The 17,588-nt window shown below is 24.0% G+C and overlaps 1 protein-coding gene across 1 annotated transcript; it reads left to right on the plus strand.

Annotated features, from left to right (window-relative positions):
• LOC129611946 (uncharacterized) lies at positions 1-17,280 on the plus strand. Its single transcript, XM_055525374.1, has 16 exons — positions 1-5; positions 1,576-1,791; positions 4,722-4,880; positions 5,063-5,738; positions 5,811-6,046; positions 6,125-6,868; positions 6,953-7,364; positions 9,250-9,269; positions 9,631-9,841; positions 10,001-10,143; positions 12,718-12,897; positions 13,543-14,074; positions 14,614-14,761; positions 14,821-14,902; positions 15,123-16,425; positions 17,013-17,280. Exons 1-16 carry the CDS (start codon positions 1-3, stop codon positions 17,205-17,207), a joined length of 5,262 nt encoding a protein of 1,753 aa, XP_055381349.1. The 3' UTR covers positions 17,208-17,280.
• Positions 17,281-17,588: the final 308 nt, after the last annotated feature.

Genomic DNA, 17,588 nt, shown 5'->3' on the forward strand with positions numbered 1-17,588 from the left:
ATGTCGTTATTTAGTTCCTGTGTATATATATTTCCTCTTCTTCAAAAAAATTTAAATAAAATCCATTATAAGCCCTAGTTTATAGTATTAATCTTAGGTACAAAGATCAATATCCGAGAACTCTTCCATTTGCTTTTCCAAATTTAAGTTTTACAGAAAGTTTAGTGCTCATAAACCTTAATAGTACACTTTGATAATAGTACGTCATCTGAATTGCTTTAGAATTGTTACATTATAATACATAGGGTTTAGAGTTTTTACAGTTTATACAAATAGAGTATACGTCTTTTGTTTGCTCTCAAATTTTTTTTTCTCTATTTTGGAATTTTATGCATTTCTCACTTTTATTTGTTTTTGTTATCAGCTGATAAATTTTTTATTTCTCTTTCAAATAATTTGCTCTTCTAACTTGAGTACATATTTGAAAGAGTAAAATGTTCTCTCTTTTATATATAAATTTGCAATATTTATTCACTTAACATAATTACTATGAAAGTGTTTTATGAGTGTTATCAGGGACTCTTTTAAAAGTACGATTTGCTTATCATAATTGTTGTCTAATAGCAGAATTATATGACGATCTATTGCCATCGCATTAAAAAGTTGATATCCATTATAATAATATTAAAATGAACCACAACCGGTTGAAAACTAATGGGATTATGTTAAAAGAATATATTTTATTTATCTAATTAATTTTATAGCCACATTATATTATTAAAATAAACATGACATATATATTATTAAACAAACTGGGTCATTGACCGTATTATTTTAAAGTCTAATTGCCAGTATTCTCTCAAAATCGGATCGTTCTTATATACACAATATATGATTTTAGAATAAGACGACGTTTTCTCAAATATTTTCCAAATACATTTATATTTTTATTCTTTGCCAAAAACCATACATACACACAAAATGAATATTTTTTTTTCTTTTTTTAAAAAGTTTATTTCTACTTTTCACATAAAATGAACCTGCATATACCCATACAATACAGGCATACATACATAGAACAATAAAAAAAATTAAACATTTACCCAAACATACTTTTCTTTAAGTTTGTTTTCCTTTAAATTTTCATTTCATTTTCATTGAGAATTTTTAATAAAAGTTCTTTAGGAAACTTGGGAAATCGGAAAAAAAACACTGATATTTCCCCTTCATAAAAATTTGTTTCTTTTATTTTTAGTCCGTTCAGTCATTTAAATGAAAGCGAAACATAATAATGATGTCGCGTTTTAAATTATTTTTTAAAAATAATTCATTTCAAGTTTACATAATCATTATTTTTTTATTAATAATTTTCGATAATGCAATTATTAAATCCGTGTCATCGGCAACAACAACCATTAAACCAAATCATTCAATAAAAAAATCACCCATAAAATCATCAGTGAAATCAAAATTTCAAATTGATCGTTTACCAAAAGACACAATACCATTGGAATATAATATACATATACAAACAGAAATTCACCGTGGTCTATTTGATTTCTATGGTTTCGTTAATATTCGTATTATATGTAAAAATTCAACAAATAAAATTTATTTAAATGTAAAACATTTGAGTAATTTTGGTGTTAATTTAATTGATTTAAAAACTGGTGAAAATTATGAAAATTTACCATATGAAACGGATAGCTATTCATTAATAATTATAAATACAATAACTGATTTAATACCGGATATGGAATATTTATTAAGAATTTCATATCGTGGTGAATTAACGGATGAAAATAATGGTTTTTATAAAACATATTATTTAAATAATTTTGGTGAAAAAGTGTAAGTGAATAATTGCAAAAAATATACTTGCGTTGTGTTTAGAAATAGGTGTATATTATTTACCTTGAAAATTCTTGTGTTGTGAAAACGAAAATTACTTAATCACACGAAAAAAAAAAATGACCGGAAGCAAAATATTGACTATAATTAAATTTATTTTGGCAAACAATTTGAATTTTACAAATTTTAATATTTAATTTAAAAAATGGTATTTTTTTAAAAGCCTCTTTGTCCGGCTAATTATTGGTTAGAAATATTTTTAAGTATTGATTATTAACGCTATCCTATACAAGATCTTTTCTAAAGCTTGACCTGTATTTAATAATTTACTCCAAGAAAATATTTGTGTGTTTTATTTGAAAAAATTGGCATTAATCCAGATATGAGTCAATTTAATATTATTATTCATATTAGCATGTTTTATAAAATATTTTTTTGTGAAGAAAAAAAAATTGAGAAAAATAAATTTTTAAGCGATTTTTAGCGCGAATGTACGCGAAATGTGTTTGTATGTATGTAAATGTCATAAACAAGTTGACAAAAATTAAACTTTTTTCGTAATATTGTTGAAAGTTTTGAGGTGGTGTTATAATAATAATGAGCACACGAATTACTTAAATAGGAATACATGCTGTTAATATTGTCAAAAAAGTTCTAGGAGTAAATTTTTTGTTTTTACATTCAAACTGGAAAGACAAAACTTGCGTTTGCTTTTTGTTTACCTTTACAATATTCTAATCACAATAACATACCTAAGAATTCAAGTTCTCAAAAGAAATTCCAAATGAAAATGGAAACATTTTTAAAAATCTATGATTTATTTTGAAAGTGATTTAAGTCCACTTCAAAAAAAATTTAATGTTGCTCCATAGGAATTTAAAATAACCAAAAATTCGGTTATCGGATTATTTGTTTTATAGTTTAATAATTTTCCTATCGAACAACATAAGTTTGAATTCCAATTATTGACAATATCATTGCTTTACGGAAATAAAAGTGTTCTGAAATTGCAAATGGACTTAGGGCACTTTCAAAATTAACCATCCAAATTTAAAAATCTGAAAATTTTTAATGAATCATATTGAGAGGTACTTAAACTGGATTCTTAGCCTTTTCATACTCAATACATAATAATTAACTTCGGTTTTTAATTCGTGTTTGAGAAAATATAAGTACTTTTTGGTATCTTAGGAAGAAATATATTTTTGAAATCATAATATTGTATAACATGTAATCATTTATTCCGAAGAAAATGATTCTACGAGTAACAGAATTTATGGAACGAAACTAAGTAAAAAGTCCATAATGCAACAAATATTGCAGAACACAAAACTCATGTACAGTGACTGTAAAAAATTTCAATGATTTATGTTGGAACACTTAATAAATAAGGATATCACATACTCACCCACTGTCATTATTAAAAATTTTAAATCATTTTCTAAAAAACAAAAGTAAAATTTTCTCAAAATTATAGATACAATTTTATTTCTTTACAATTCGTTCATATATAAAAGGAACCTACATAAGAAAGAAAATACAAAGATGCAAACTAGACCTTTCCGTCATCAGTCTAAAGAGCCGCAAAACAAAATAGACCCATATATTTTTATTTTTAAATTTATTTCATTTTATAAAAAATGATTTTGACCTATAAAAAATATCAAATAATCATAAGCATAAAAATTATATTGTCAACAACAAAAATAAAAATTTCTTAAATTCCAATTAGTATGAACGACAATTTACATGACAAATTATCATACTTAATTTTGTATACATACATACATATATCATGTATACATATATGTATATGTAAACACTATAATAAAATATGTAATAAGTTTAAGGTGATCATCAGAAATAATAAATGATCACATTTATATTCGATGAATTTTCGAAAGGGGTTCTTAAAATAGATTTTATGTGAACTTAAAATTACAATATAAAAGAGTTACGGAAAAAAAATAATTTTGAGATGAAGAAAAAAATTTCGAAGTTGGCTACATTACTTTGATTGCTGTAATAATTTTAGTAATAAATTTTGAAATACTTCTGTAAGAGGCTTTTAATTTTTTAAATAAACTTAAGATTCTTTTGAAATTTCTTATAAACGTAGACAATATTTTTTTCTATTAGTGGACGCGTTGCTTTTTTGTATTAAAATTCAAATTAAATTTGATAGCGATTGTTTTGAAATGAAATTGGTGCCGAAATTCAAAAGTGGAATTGTGAATTTGTTTATACACACTTGTCATGTCGTTCAAATAATGTTCAAAAGAAAAAGTGAATAAAATTAAAATTTAAGTGATTTGGTTTTCACACAATAAAAATTTTAATGTTTTTCTTACATAAAATAAGAAGAATTTCATAAATAAATTAATATTTTCCAAAAGACGCTCTATTTATGCTAATGCATATTTCGTGCGCAATACACAGTTTGCCTTGAGAATTGAGCTTTGGTAAAGTACGTGTATATTACGCACGAAATAGAAATTAGTAGCATCAAACCAAAGTTCTTGAAAAATTTGAAAATTTCATACGCGAATTTATTTATTGGGTATAATTCGTCTATTGAAAAATCAAAGTAACAATTTTATTGTGAAATTTTCAGTATGATTCTACGGTTCTCTACACTAATGTCGAAAACGAGATCGCACCAACATTTTCCACATAAATTTGAAGAAGAAAATCCATTTCTCATTCTGTCATTTTATTTTTAATACTATATTTCAGAATCAGGTCGATGAAAACATTTACCTACCGCAATGATTTATTTACTTTGTGTTGTAGAATATCAAGTAATCACCTGAATTTTGTTTCTAAAAAGAAAAACAAAAAAAATAAAACAAATAAACACTTTTGTTTTCAAAATGTCAAAACACAAACAATATTAAATGTGAAAAAATTTTAAATTTTTCTTTTAACAGGTGGGTGGCGGCAACTCAATTTCAACCGTTCTATGCACGAAAAGCTTTTCCATGTTATGATGAACCGGAATTCAAGGCTAAGTTCACTATTGCATTGACTCATGGTACAAATTATACGGTCTTATCAAATATGCGTGCAGAACCTATGCCAGATGAAAAGTTTGCGTTTATTTTTATTTTTTCTTATTATAATTTTATTTTGCTTTCATGACAGCAAAACATAATATTTTATTTTCGTATCTACTTACTGTCATGACAGCAACTAATTTAAGATGTTCTAAATTTAGTATTATAAGTTGTGTTTTTATTTTATTTTATTTATTTATTTTTTTTAATTTTAGTGGGAATTCTTTAAAAACAACAAGATTTCCTCAAACACCACCGATGTCAACGTACACATTGGCATTTATTGTATCAAACTATGAGAGTATTTTAAAAGCGTCTAGCCGTAAATTACATTTTATTTATATGATGCCAACATCAAGATCATTATCGAATCGAATTGAATTTAATAGTAATAATAATAATAACAACATTGATAATGATGATACTGATGATGAAAATGGAAGTGATGATAAAATTTCGGGTGAAAATTATATTGATGAAAATATTGATGTTTATAATGATTTAAAAAATGCAAACAGCTGGCAATTTTCAATGAATATTTCAATTAAATGTTTAGAAAATTTAAATGATTATTTTAATTCATATTCAATGATACCATATCCATTAGATAAAATTGAACATATTAGTTTACCAGGTGAATATGGAATTGGTCATGCAAGTTGGGGACTATTAACACATAATTTTGAAAATTTATTCGATCCAAATTTAAAACAATTTACTGGACATATAAATGACTATCATGATGATTTTAGAAAATTAAGATCTTTAATGGTTATGAGTCAAAAATTAGTTCATCAGTGGTTCGGTAATTTGGTGACACCAAAATGGTGGAATAATAATTGGATAATTCAAGGGTTTTCAATATTTTACTCCTACATTATTGCAAATCAGGTAAACAAAAAAGTGTTATAAGTTTCTGCCTTCAATTACTGTTTTTAAACATAGCATTTTTGATGTTTCTAGACTTTTCCTAACTGGCATTTAAATGAATTTTTAATTTTTGATATGGTTGATGCTGGATATTATTTATGGGATGAAACTGATGAGCCACTAGCTGGCACAATTAAAAATGAAGCTGAGATTTTATCAACTTTCGAAAGACCTTATTTCTATAAAGCTGCAAACATATTGAGAATGTTTTATCACGCAATTACGCCAAACGCTTTCCATCAAGGTGTATCAACATTTTTGAAACATATGTAAGCTTTTTAATGCTATACAATAAATTTATATAATATATGTATCTAAACATTTTTAATAATATAAAATGATTTTAGGGAGTATTCTGCAGTTGATGAACAGGACTTTTTCAAATATTTACAAATGGCATCCAGAAATTTATCGATACCATTTTTTAAAGATGATAATGCAGTATCAAAATCTTTTGAAACATGGATACATCGTTCCGGTTTTCCAATATTAACAGTAACAAGAAAATATGATTCGAGTTCTTTTACTATACAACAAGAATCAAATACACAAGAATTCCAAAATTTATGGTGGATACCAATGAATTTTGTTACAGCAGCTGAACCAGAATTTAAGGATACCAAAGTTGAATTTATTTTACCAAAAATACATAGTGCAACTATTGATCCAGCAATAGGAAAATTAAAAATAATGCCAAGTGATTGGTTATTACTTAACAATCAACAAACAGGCTACTATATCGTTAACTATGATAATGATAATTGGCGTCTGTTATCAATAGCATTATTGGATAATCCATCAATACTACATGATCATAATAAAGTACAAATATTTCGAGATTTAAGTATTTTATCGGAAAAAGAAATTTTACCAATTGGTATTGTTATGGAAATGTTACGATATTTAAAACGAGAACGAAGTTTAACAGCATGGAACGGTGCTACATTTTTAATAGAGAATTTAAATTGGAAATTACAAGGACGAAATGTAGCAATTGATTTTCATAGTTATATTAAAGAATTAATTGAACCAATGTTTAAAAGTTTAGATTTTTATAGTGAAAATGATATTCCATATAACAGATATGTTAAGTATAATATTTTTGATTTAGCATGCCGTGTAAATTTAAAAGAATGTCGAAAAATTTCTGAAATTGAATTTAATAAATATTTAAGTGAAAATTTACAAATTCAACCAAGTTATTTACGTAGACCAATATTATGTACAAATTTAAAATTTTCAAATATTGATCGTTTTCGTAAAGTTTATGAAAAACTACTTGAAATCAAAGATCTAAACGAAAGAGATGATTTATTGTATGCATTAAGTTGTTCCTTTAAAATTGAATTAAGTGAATACTTTATTGAATCTATTTCTACTGCAAACATTGAAAATTTTACTCAAATTGAAAGATCAACAGCAATTTATTATAGTTATTTCAATAATAAAATTAATCGTCCAACAATATTACCAATTTTAAGTAAAAATTTTCTTAAATATATTCGTTTACCATCGGATTTATTAAAAATTTTTCATCAAAAATCATGGTATTATCATGGCAGTGAAAGTCAAAGAATAATCAGAGATGTAAGTGTATAAAAACAAACAGAAAACAATTGAAAATTATGAATTTTTTATTAAATTGAAATTATTTTCTTTTTAGCTTAAAATTCTGATTAAATATTTATTAACGACACCAAAAGAAAGGCCATCATTTCGAATGTACAGTCCAAGAGAATATCTGCCTGATAGAGTCGAAGAAGATCTATTAAAATGGTTAAAACATTATAAAAATAAAACTACATACTTTGCGTCCCATAGTGTCAAATTGAATTTTGATTATAGTTTTTTAATTTTTATTTATTTGATTTTATTTGTTATTTTTTAATAAAAAAAAAGACTGTTATTTTAATATTAATATTTTTCTTTATGTTTAATGTATTTGGGAAAAATTCCAAAAAAAAAAATTGGCAAAATTATTAATTTTACAAACACTTTCACGGAAATAGTACTAAATACACTAATATTTAGAAAATTGTACTAATATTGACAAAAAGGATCAGAAAATTTGTGCTTAATAAAGTAAAACTCTTTTTGTATATAGCCTTCTTAGAATAAACCAAAATTAGTAAATGTCTTAATTATTTAAAATTTTCTTATAATGTATAACAATTCCGTCCGGTTTCTTTATTATTATGGGAACCAAAAAACACATGACAGAGAAATTCTTAAGCGCACAACACTAAAAATAATCTTGAATTATCAATTTTTATTAAATTTCTAGTCAATTATTTTGAAATTATTCTTTTAGGATTCTTGCTATGTACCAAATAAAAACAAAATATGAGAATGAACTTCAAAAAAAAAAAATTCTTGTATTTTAATCTTTTTATTTTTTTTTGTCTTTCTTTGTTATATTAGAATTAGATTATCAGAAACAAACTTCTATTGTATACGCTAGCTATTATCAGTCAGTACTCAGGTCAAATATTCTATTTATAGAATTTCATATATTCTAGTGATGTCTGATTTCAAGCATAATTATAATTGTACACATAAAATTTATTAATTCTACTTAATATAAGTATATGTTGCGGAAATAATATTACATTAGATTATTTTTAGATGAAACCCATTATATTACAAAAAGAAAAATTATTTTATTTAAATGAGAAAAAAGTTTGCGTTTCTGATTGCACCTCCGATATTAAATTGAAAATGAATATTTTCTTTGATTAAAATCATTTTTTTAAATAATTAATTTAAATATTTTATTCTAATATTTTGTCATTATTCTAAATATAGAATTAATTTGGTTTTCATTTAGAATTTGTTAAAATTGGAAAAGATTTTTGCACCCTATCCCTTTAATTTCAGGAAGAATTTTTAAATCGATTTAATAATTTTCGCAAATCTGACTTAAAGGAATAATATGATAAGTATATTATTGTTATTGTAATAAGTATTAAGTAAAATTTAAAATAATAAATGAAAATCATACTGTAAACAAGTGATGTTAGATGAATAACAAAAATGATTCCTCGGGATTATGAATGACTCAAAATTCAAGTTCCTCTTATAATCTATAATAACTGAATTATTACAGTTAAACATCTGCCAGAAGCATATGTACATAAATCATTTGTTATTTTGAATTCCACATAATTTTTTTTAAACAAACCTTGTTTTCAATTCCATATAAGGTAGTGTTCTAAAATTATGAATCTATATCAATAATTCTCACTTTTATAAACCATTTTAATCTCATTTCTTCCAGACATTGAATAGTGTTCCCACTACGTACACTACTCATAAGCCAAGACTTTGCATTAAAGATTAAAGTTTAATTCTCAAATCAAAGCAGAAGACACAATATTCATTCAGTCATATGGCAATAGCAAATTTGAATGAAAACATACAAAACGTAATAATATTATTTGTCTCCGAAATTTTTACTCTCTCAAATTTCTAGTCAAATCAATTGTTATCACAGTAATATTTTTGTACTCTTTTTCTCTTCTCTGATTAAATAAACATGTGAATTATTGATTTTTATCAGGCGAACAAAAAAAAAATTGCTAATCTGTCCTTCAATACATTCAAATACTTTAAAAGTGATAATGTCCGTTTTTATATTATTTACCATCGCATTTTAATAATGAATCTCATTACATTTTAATCTTTCAACTAATCAACACGCCAATTCGAAATTAAAATTAATATTTTTTGTGTAAAACTTTTATCATTTAATTTATATTTTATTTTTTCTTTGATTTTCTTTTATATTTTTTTTTTTACTTATAAATGAATTTCGATTAAAGAATTAAAAAAAAAAAATTTTCTTGTTTTTAAGAATGATTGGATTACGCTTAATAGTCTTATTATTATTAATTTATTATACTCAAATAATATGTGGTGGGAATACATTTTTTACGCCGCGTTGTATGGGTCCGTATCGTGATGAAAATAGTGAAATATTAAATTTACGTTTACCAAATGATACAAAACCAATTAGTTATAATATTAGTTTATCAATTGATGATATTAATAGAAAATTTATTGGTGTAACAAATATTGAAATATTTGTAATTGAAAATACAAAAAAAATTATTTTACATTCAAGTGAATTAGACATTTTAAAAATTAATATTAATAATATTAATGAAAATAATAATGAATTATTAACTGATATTAATTATAAATTAGATGAAAATTATAATAAAACAAATTTTTTAATTATTTTTTCTGAAAATGAAAAATTTCAATTTGAAAAAAATAAAAAATATTTATTAAGTGTTAAATATGAAGGTTCAATTGATGAAAAATATGCAAGAGGAATTTATATATCGAAATCTAGTGATAATATGTGAGTGTTATTTGTTATTATTTGATTCGTTAATTATTGTGGTGTTTATTTATAGTTTGACATTAAAAATTTATATTTTGAAAGACTTGATATCCTTCATTATAGTAATCTCTTTATTAACCATATAAAAAACTCTTCCTTTCATTTCTAGAACAAAAATCAGTTCTGATCGTCTCTATTTCATCAAATTAATATTATTAATCCATTAACACTTATTAATAGCTAATAGAGAATATTTAGAGAAATAGAGTGATCTAATAACGTGACGTCAAAAAATCTCCATTGTCAAATTTTTTTTTCTTAAGGTGTTTTTATTTTCTTTTGTTATAGAAACAAGAATCGAAAAACTTGAAAAACTTCTTAAAAATTTTATTACGACACTCATTTTCGTCATATACTTACAACAAAAATTTTAATATTTTATGCAAATTTACCATTGAAAAAAAGAAAAACAGGTCGTGATCTTGAAAGTTAATCTTATTTCTCTTTATTAAAAATACAATAACGTCTTCTTAAATAATTATTGTTAATATTGCAAAAAATTATTGCTATTTATTATTTATTCATACAACTAGCGCTATTATCACTTCAATAATAATTTTCCAATTATGCCCTACATCGAATTCGATGTGCATTGTACGCTCTTATGAAATTACATGGCGATGATTGAAATATTATTAAAAATCAAAAAAAAAATGTTATTAATGAAAATATGAAAAACTGAATTAAAAATAAAATAATAAATTTATGTTTGTTCAATATAAAATTTGCGATGTTTTGATAGAAAAATTGATAAAATTTTTAACAGTTTGACATTTTTATTATTTGTTGTTTATTTACTATTGATAATTTCAATAAATATATGCCTATGTGTGTATATATGTGTGTGTGAATTTGATACAAAGTCGCAAATAATTACGAATTATGATTAAAATATAATTCGAATAAAATTTTATGACGTAATTTACATTTCTCTTTTATTTTTACCAACCGGATTGCGCACAATAAGGGAGGCAATGTGATTGCACCAAATTTTGGATGTCGAGTTTTTTTGCAGGGACCAATTTATCCATGGTAGTGAAGTGTAAATCAATTATTTTTAGAGAAATGTCGATCTGTATGTTTGCCCAGCAGTTTGTCTGCCTGCCCGTCGGTCTGTCTGATTGTCTTTGTAGGCGTGTATATCAAGTTCGACTGAACCGATTTAAATGAAAATTTATATTTGAGTGTATTTTGGTTAAGTCATGGATTGATCTTGGAACTGTTGGGATATATTAGACCTCGGGAAAGTGACCTTTTGTACATTTTCACTCATATAAAGAGAAGTAATCAACCAATTTCCTTCAAATTTAATATTTAAATTTGGGGCTTAAAAAAAATAAATCAATAAATTTTTGGAATAATTAAGGCTCTGAAGCCACACAAGTGGCCGAATTTAAATTTTTTATCATAACTATTGTACTAATTGACAAAATTTTTTGAAACTAAATGTTTGAATTCCGTTTACGGAAATTAACTGACAAACTTCTTATTGAATTCAGATTGTACAAAGCGAAATTCTATAAAGAGTAAAATTTCCATATTTCTAGGTATGCCAACTAAAAACTTACTAGCTTAAAAAGTACATATTTTCATTAGGCATTTTCATTATTTTCTGTAACACTTTTCCTAAACTAGATAATACATACTGCGATTATGTGCTGATCACATCATAATATTATTTGAATTTCTTTAAGAAATTCAAATTTAGAATATTATTTATTGTATACCAAAATCGAATATTATTGTTGAACTTACATACATATAAGTGTTTACCTACATACATATAGATATATGTAATAATACACTTTTACTCCCATATACATAAATACCTATGTTTATGTAGGAACATAATTTTAAAAATTAGTATAGAAAATATATAAGCTTGTGATTTCTGGACAATGATCTTTGACTTCTTAATCGCAGTTATTTTGTGTATTTACTACGTATATAATAATTTTTTAATAATTACTTATAACATAATTAATTTGCTAATTTGAATATTCCTATTAAATTTTAAAGAAAAGCGTATTATTTTGAGAGATATTTTAAATTTAGCTAAAGTCGTTTCATTAAACTGCCCATTCTCTCTAAGTATTGATTTCATTAAATTCGATTTTCTAAGTTTCATTTTTAATAAGTTCAATAATTAGCTAGCTTTAATATTTGAATTGTATGTAAGTTCATCAGAAATTCAATATAAAATTATAAAGAGCTATGATTACCAAGACATTTTCCTATAGGTCACACAATAAATCTCTCAAACCACTTTTTGGGGATTAAATTTTTTAAACAAATTGTTGAAAAAAATTGCAGATTCTGGAAAATTCTATACTCCGAAATATTCTTGTTTTATTCGAATACTCTTATTATAACTTATTATGATATTCTGTAAATAAGTTTCTGAAAACTTTATAATTTAGTTTTTAGGCCAGTCGATTGATTATATATAGGAATATACATAATTATATACATAACATTTACAATAATGTACTTACATCAAACGTGAATTTAATAAATTACTATTTTTTTTAGACCAATTATTACGACGCAATTTGAGCCAACATTTGCAAGAAGAGCATTTCCATGCTATGATGAGCCTCAATATAAAGCAAGATTTCAAATAACGATAAGTCATTCGAGTTTATATTCAGCTTTATCAAATATGCCGTTAGATGGAGAACCAGTTGAAACAACAATAGCAGAACAAAACAGGTATAATATCATTGATTTTATATACATATAGTCGATATATTCTGTAGTACTAATAATGTTAAAATAAACGGCAGACAATTTTTAAAATTCTTGCAGTTTTGAATTTTTAAACTGCAGACCTGCTCCTTTTAACTGAAATGACTACTTTTATATTAAATATTTATTTTGCTTTTTCCTTTTAATTCAATTAGTCACATAAGTATTTCATTATTTTCCTAGTCACTGAATTTAGTTTTGCGATAAAGATTATAAATGTTGGCTTAGCACTTCGCAATACAAAAAAAAATATTGTCTGTAGTATGTTATGTAATATTTGCAGTATGTTTTTGATTTTAGTATTTAAAAATTTTATTTTTACTGTGTTGTCAAGTTTTTTTTAAATTCTACGGTAACATTTAATGTTTCAAGATTATTTGTCTTAAAGTAAATAATTAATCTTACGTGCAATTTCTATAAAATTTATTAAAATAATTAGCTTAAGAATTTTAAATATAAAAACATACTTGAATCAGTTCTTGGATTTGATAAAATGAATTACTCAGAATTTAAACACAAGCTATATTCAAAAATTTTCAATTGTTAAATAAAATTTTAAATCTATAGTAATTTTTATATTTATTTAAATTTAATATATTTAATTTTTAGTGATGAAAATGATATTAATATGATGAATGAAACAATTATAACTGAACCTCTAATAACAATAGTAACGACGAAATTTCAACAGACTCCATTAATGTCAACTTATATTCTTGCTTTTATATTACATAATTATCATAGTGTATCACTTACAGTAAATAACGTAACCCATAGCGTTTATTATAAGAATGCTTTACAAATAGATCATGCACGTTATACTGTCAATAAATCAGTTGAACTTTTATCAGCTATGGAAAATTATTTTCAAATAAATTATCCATTATCAAAATTAGATCATATTGGAGTACCAACAACATTTGGACATGCTATGGAAAATTGGGGTTTAATTATATATCGTTATGATACTTATCTAATGGATCCAACATGTAGTACAATTAAAAATTTAAGAACAATAGTATCTGTAACACATGAAATGGTACATCAATGGTTTGGTAATTTAGTATCACCAAAATGGTGGTCATATATTTGGTTGAACGAAGGTTTTGCAACATATTATAGCTATGTTATAATGAGAAAGGTATGTTATAATATTAAAAATAAAAAAAATTTATAATTTTCTATATTATTTTCATATTTCTTCGGTAAATAAAAATTAATTTAAATTATTTGTATTCCTTGGACACAAACCAGATGAATATATACACACATGTACTCATTTGATAATGCACAGAAGTTTTCATTGAACTTTGCAAAATTCTCTGTTACCATCACCAATGAGTCAAGTTTTAAATTAAAATTAATTCATTTATTTTGTTTCGAAAAATTTATTTTTATTTAAAAATTGGTGGTGTGCGCACGTTATTTATTGTGCTAAATAAAAGTTTATGGTTTTATTGTGAATCTTTTAAAGTAATTCCCATGACGAATACTCGCCTAACGTTATGCAATTTTTATTACTGTATGTACCTAGCTATTTTCAATTTTAATAATTGAATTTCATTTCATTATTTTCGTCCCATATGAAGATACTTACGCATATACATACACTCTATATTATATACATATAATTTGATTAATATTTTGTATGATTCATTATTTTTTTAACTCATATTTTAGGTATTCCCTGATTGTGTTCACGATCATTTCTATTATTTTGATTCCTTAAATATTGCATTTGGAGCTCTCTGTAAGAGACCGTTGACAACAGATTTGGTTGAAGAAATCGACATAATGAGTGCCTTTGATCATATATCGTATCATAGAGGTAAAAGCGGTTTTTTTTTATTTATAATTTTTATTAACTGAATGCATTAAATATTTTAGGTGCTGCGATTATTCGAATGTTGAACGATGCATTAACAGAAAAAACTTTTCAAAGAGGAATTTACAATTATCTTGATAAATAGTATGTAAGAGCTTTGTAAAAATGAAAAAAAAAAATCGGGAAACCCAAGAAATTGCACAATTCAAATTTCTCACTTTCCACCATTTTTATTTTAATTACATTGCGATAACCACTATATTAATTTCTGTTTTATAAAATGAAATTTTAAGAGAAAAATTTATTATTTTTTTGCTCTCTACTAATTTTTATTAATTTAATATTAAAATATTTTTCATTTTAGTAAATACGATTCAGTTGATGAAAATGATCTCTTTCAATGTTTAGAAGAAGTTGCTATTAAAGATGATCGAAAATATTTTAATAAAATTGGTTTCCTAACTGAATACATTAAAACATGGACAAATAATCGAGGTTATCCAGAAGTTGTTATTGAAAGAAATTATACAACAAATGAATTGAAAATTCAACAATATCCAATTTCAATGAATTTTGAAAAAGATTGGTATATTCCAATTTCAATTGTGACATCAGTAATGCCACATCAAGAAGCTATACCATTAGAATATCAAGGATATCAAATTGATTTTATTGTACCGCCAATTAGAAATTTTACATTAAATTTAAATAATATAAAATCAACACAAAATTTAACTGCTAATGATTGGTTAATTGTTAATAATAAAGTATCGGGATTATATAATGTTTATTATGATGTAGAAAATTGGAAATTGATTGCAAATGCTTTAAAAAAGAATCCAAATAATTTTGATGTATTAAATCGTATTCAAATATTACGTGATTTATTTACATCATTTAATCGATACGAAAAACATTTAGAATTATTTTTCGATACTTTATCGTATTTAAAATATGAAACAGAAATTTTACCATGGTATGAAATCATTGAAAGTCTTCAGGCACTTGAAAGTAATTTCTCATGGTGTGAAATATATCCGAAATTTAAAAATTTTCTACATGATATTTTGAAACCAATAACAAAAGTTATATTAAATGAAGAATATAGAAATAAATCGATGATTGATAATCAAGGAAATTCTACAGTAACATTTATGAAATTAGATTCATTAAGGGATATTCTTAAATTATCCTGTGATGTTAATATTGAAGAATGTTTAATACATTCATATCAGGAGTTAAAATGTGTTTTAAATCGTAATGAAGATTTTATTGATTGCTTTAATGATTTTGAATATAGTTTATGTGGTGGAATTAAAAAACTTACAATTGAAGAATTTCAAGTTATTCTTGAAAGAATATTGGTAATTGAAAATGTTGGCGATATGTTTTATATAACTGAATTATTTAAATGTTCCGATAATCCTGATCATATAAATTTATTTTTAAATTCAATACTAGATTTATTAAATAATAATGATGTGGAGAATAAAAGAATTTTATATCAAAGTATATATGAAATTGGAAAATCTAGTAAATTTAATATGAAAATTACAATGGAATTTATTTTAAAAAATTTAGCTGATTTACAAAAAAATCCATTTGTATTAAAAAAACTTTTAGAAAGATTACAATTTGATGATATTACTGATGAATTTAAAATTTTGGTAAGTTAAGAGAGTATTTCCTTTTATTATTAATTAAAATAATTTTTAATTGAAAATAATTGCACTTGATTTATTTTAATTTTTCTAAAATTTATTGTTGTAATGGATGTGAATTACTAGATTTAACAAAAACTTTTATCTAATCGAAAACAACTTACGCATTCGGTTTAATTTACCACAATTGATAAAAAAATTTCCAAATTTATGTTTAACAAACTGCAACTTTTCTAAGAGTATAGCCTATGGATTAATGAATAATCTACATGGATTAGCAATTTTAGTCCTTAAACAATTGAACCCAAATTGCATATTCGGAAACCTCATGGAGTTGTTCTTAAACAAATTAATTTTTACTTTCTTTTTTTAATTGGCAATTCTAATTAAAATTTTCCACTTAAAAATTTAATTTTGTTAGTTTGAATTCGCATTTTAATCTAAAAAGGTTTTGATAAAAATCAAAATGATTATTAAATTTAATTAAAGAAAATTTTTTTTTTACTTTTTCTCCTATGAAAAAAGAAATTTCGTAAGATAATGAAAAGCACTTGAAATTTTTTAATAATTTTTTTTTGTTTTTTAATTTTTAGCGCAAAAGAATTTTAAGTGAACTTGAAGTGGAAAATAATGATGATAATTTTGGTTCAACTGATTCCGATAATATTGACATAATGTCACTTTTGAGTCGAAGATTTTTAACGAAATGTGGTAAAGCAACCGATTGGCTTAACAATTATAGAAGTGAATCGGACAATATTGTATCGAATACTATACTAAGTTTATAGGAATTTAATTTTTAAATTTTAATTATCAAATAAGAAAATAAAATTAATGTACAAGTAAATTAAATTATAGAAATGAATTAATTTTATATAATTTTAAATAAAAATGCAAAAAACAAAATTTAAATTAAATTTTAATATTAATTAAAATTTTGACGCTAAAAAAAATTTAATCCAGATATTGTTGATCGATTCTAAACTCTCATATTGAATTCGTACCACAAATCCTAATACTTAATTGAAGAAATCCCAATTTTCAAGTCCTACACCATTTTTCGAATCAAATTCGATTTTCAAGTCTTTAGAACTTTTTCATCTTTTTTCTTGTTTTTTTTTTTTTGGATTTGTTAAAATTAGTTTCTTATAGCTGTTCGAGCGCAAAGG

Source organism: Condylostylus longicornis, unplaced genomic scaffold (genome assembly GCF_029603195.1).
Source record: "Condylostylus longicornis isolate FDR11 unplaced genomic scaffold, ASM2960319v2 ptg000055l, whole genome shotgun sequence".
Taxonomy (NCBI): domain Eukaryota; kingdom Metazoa; phylum Arthropoda; class Insecta; order Diptera; family Dolichopodidae; genus Condylostylus; species Condylostylus longicornis.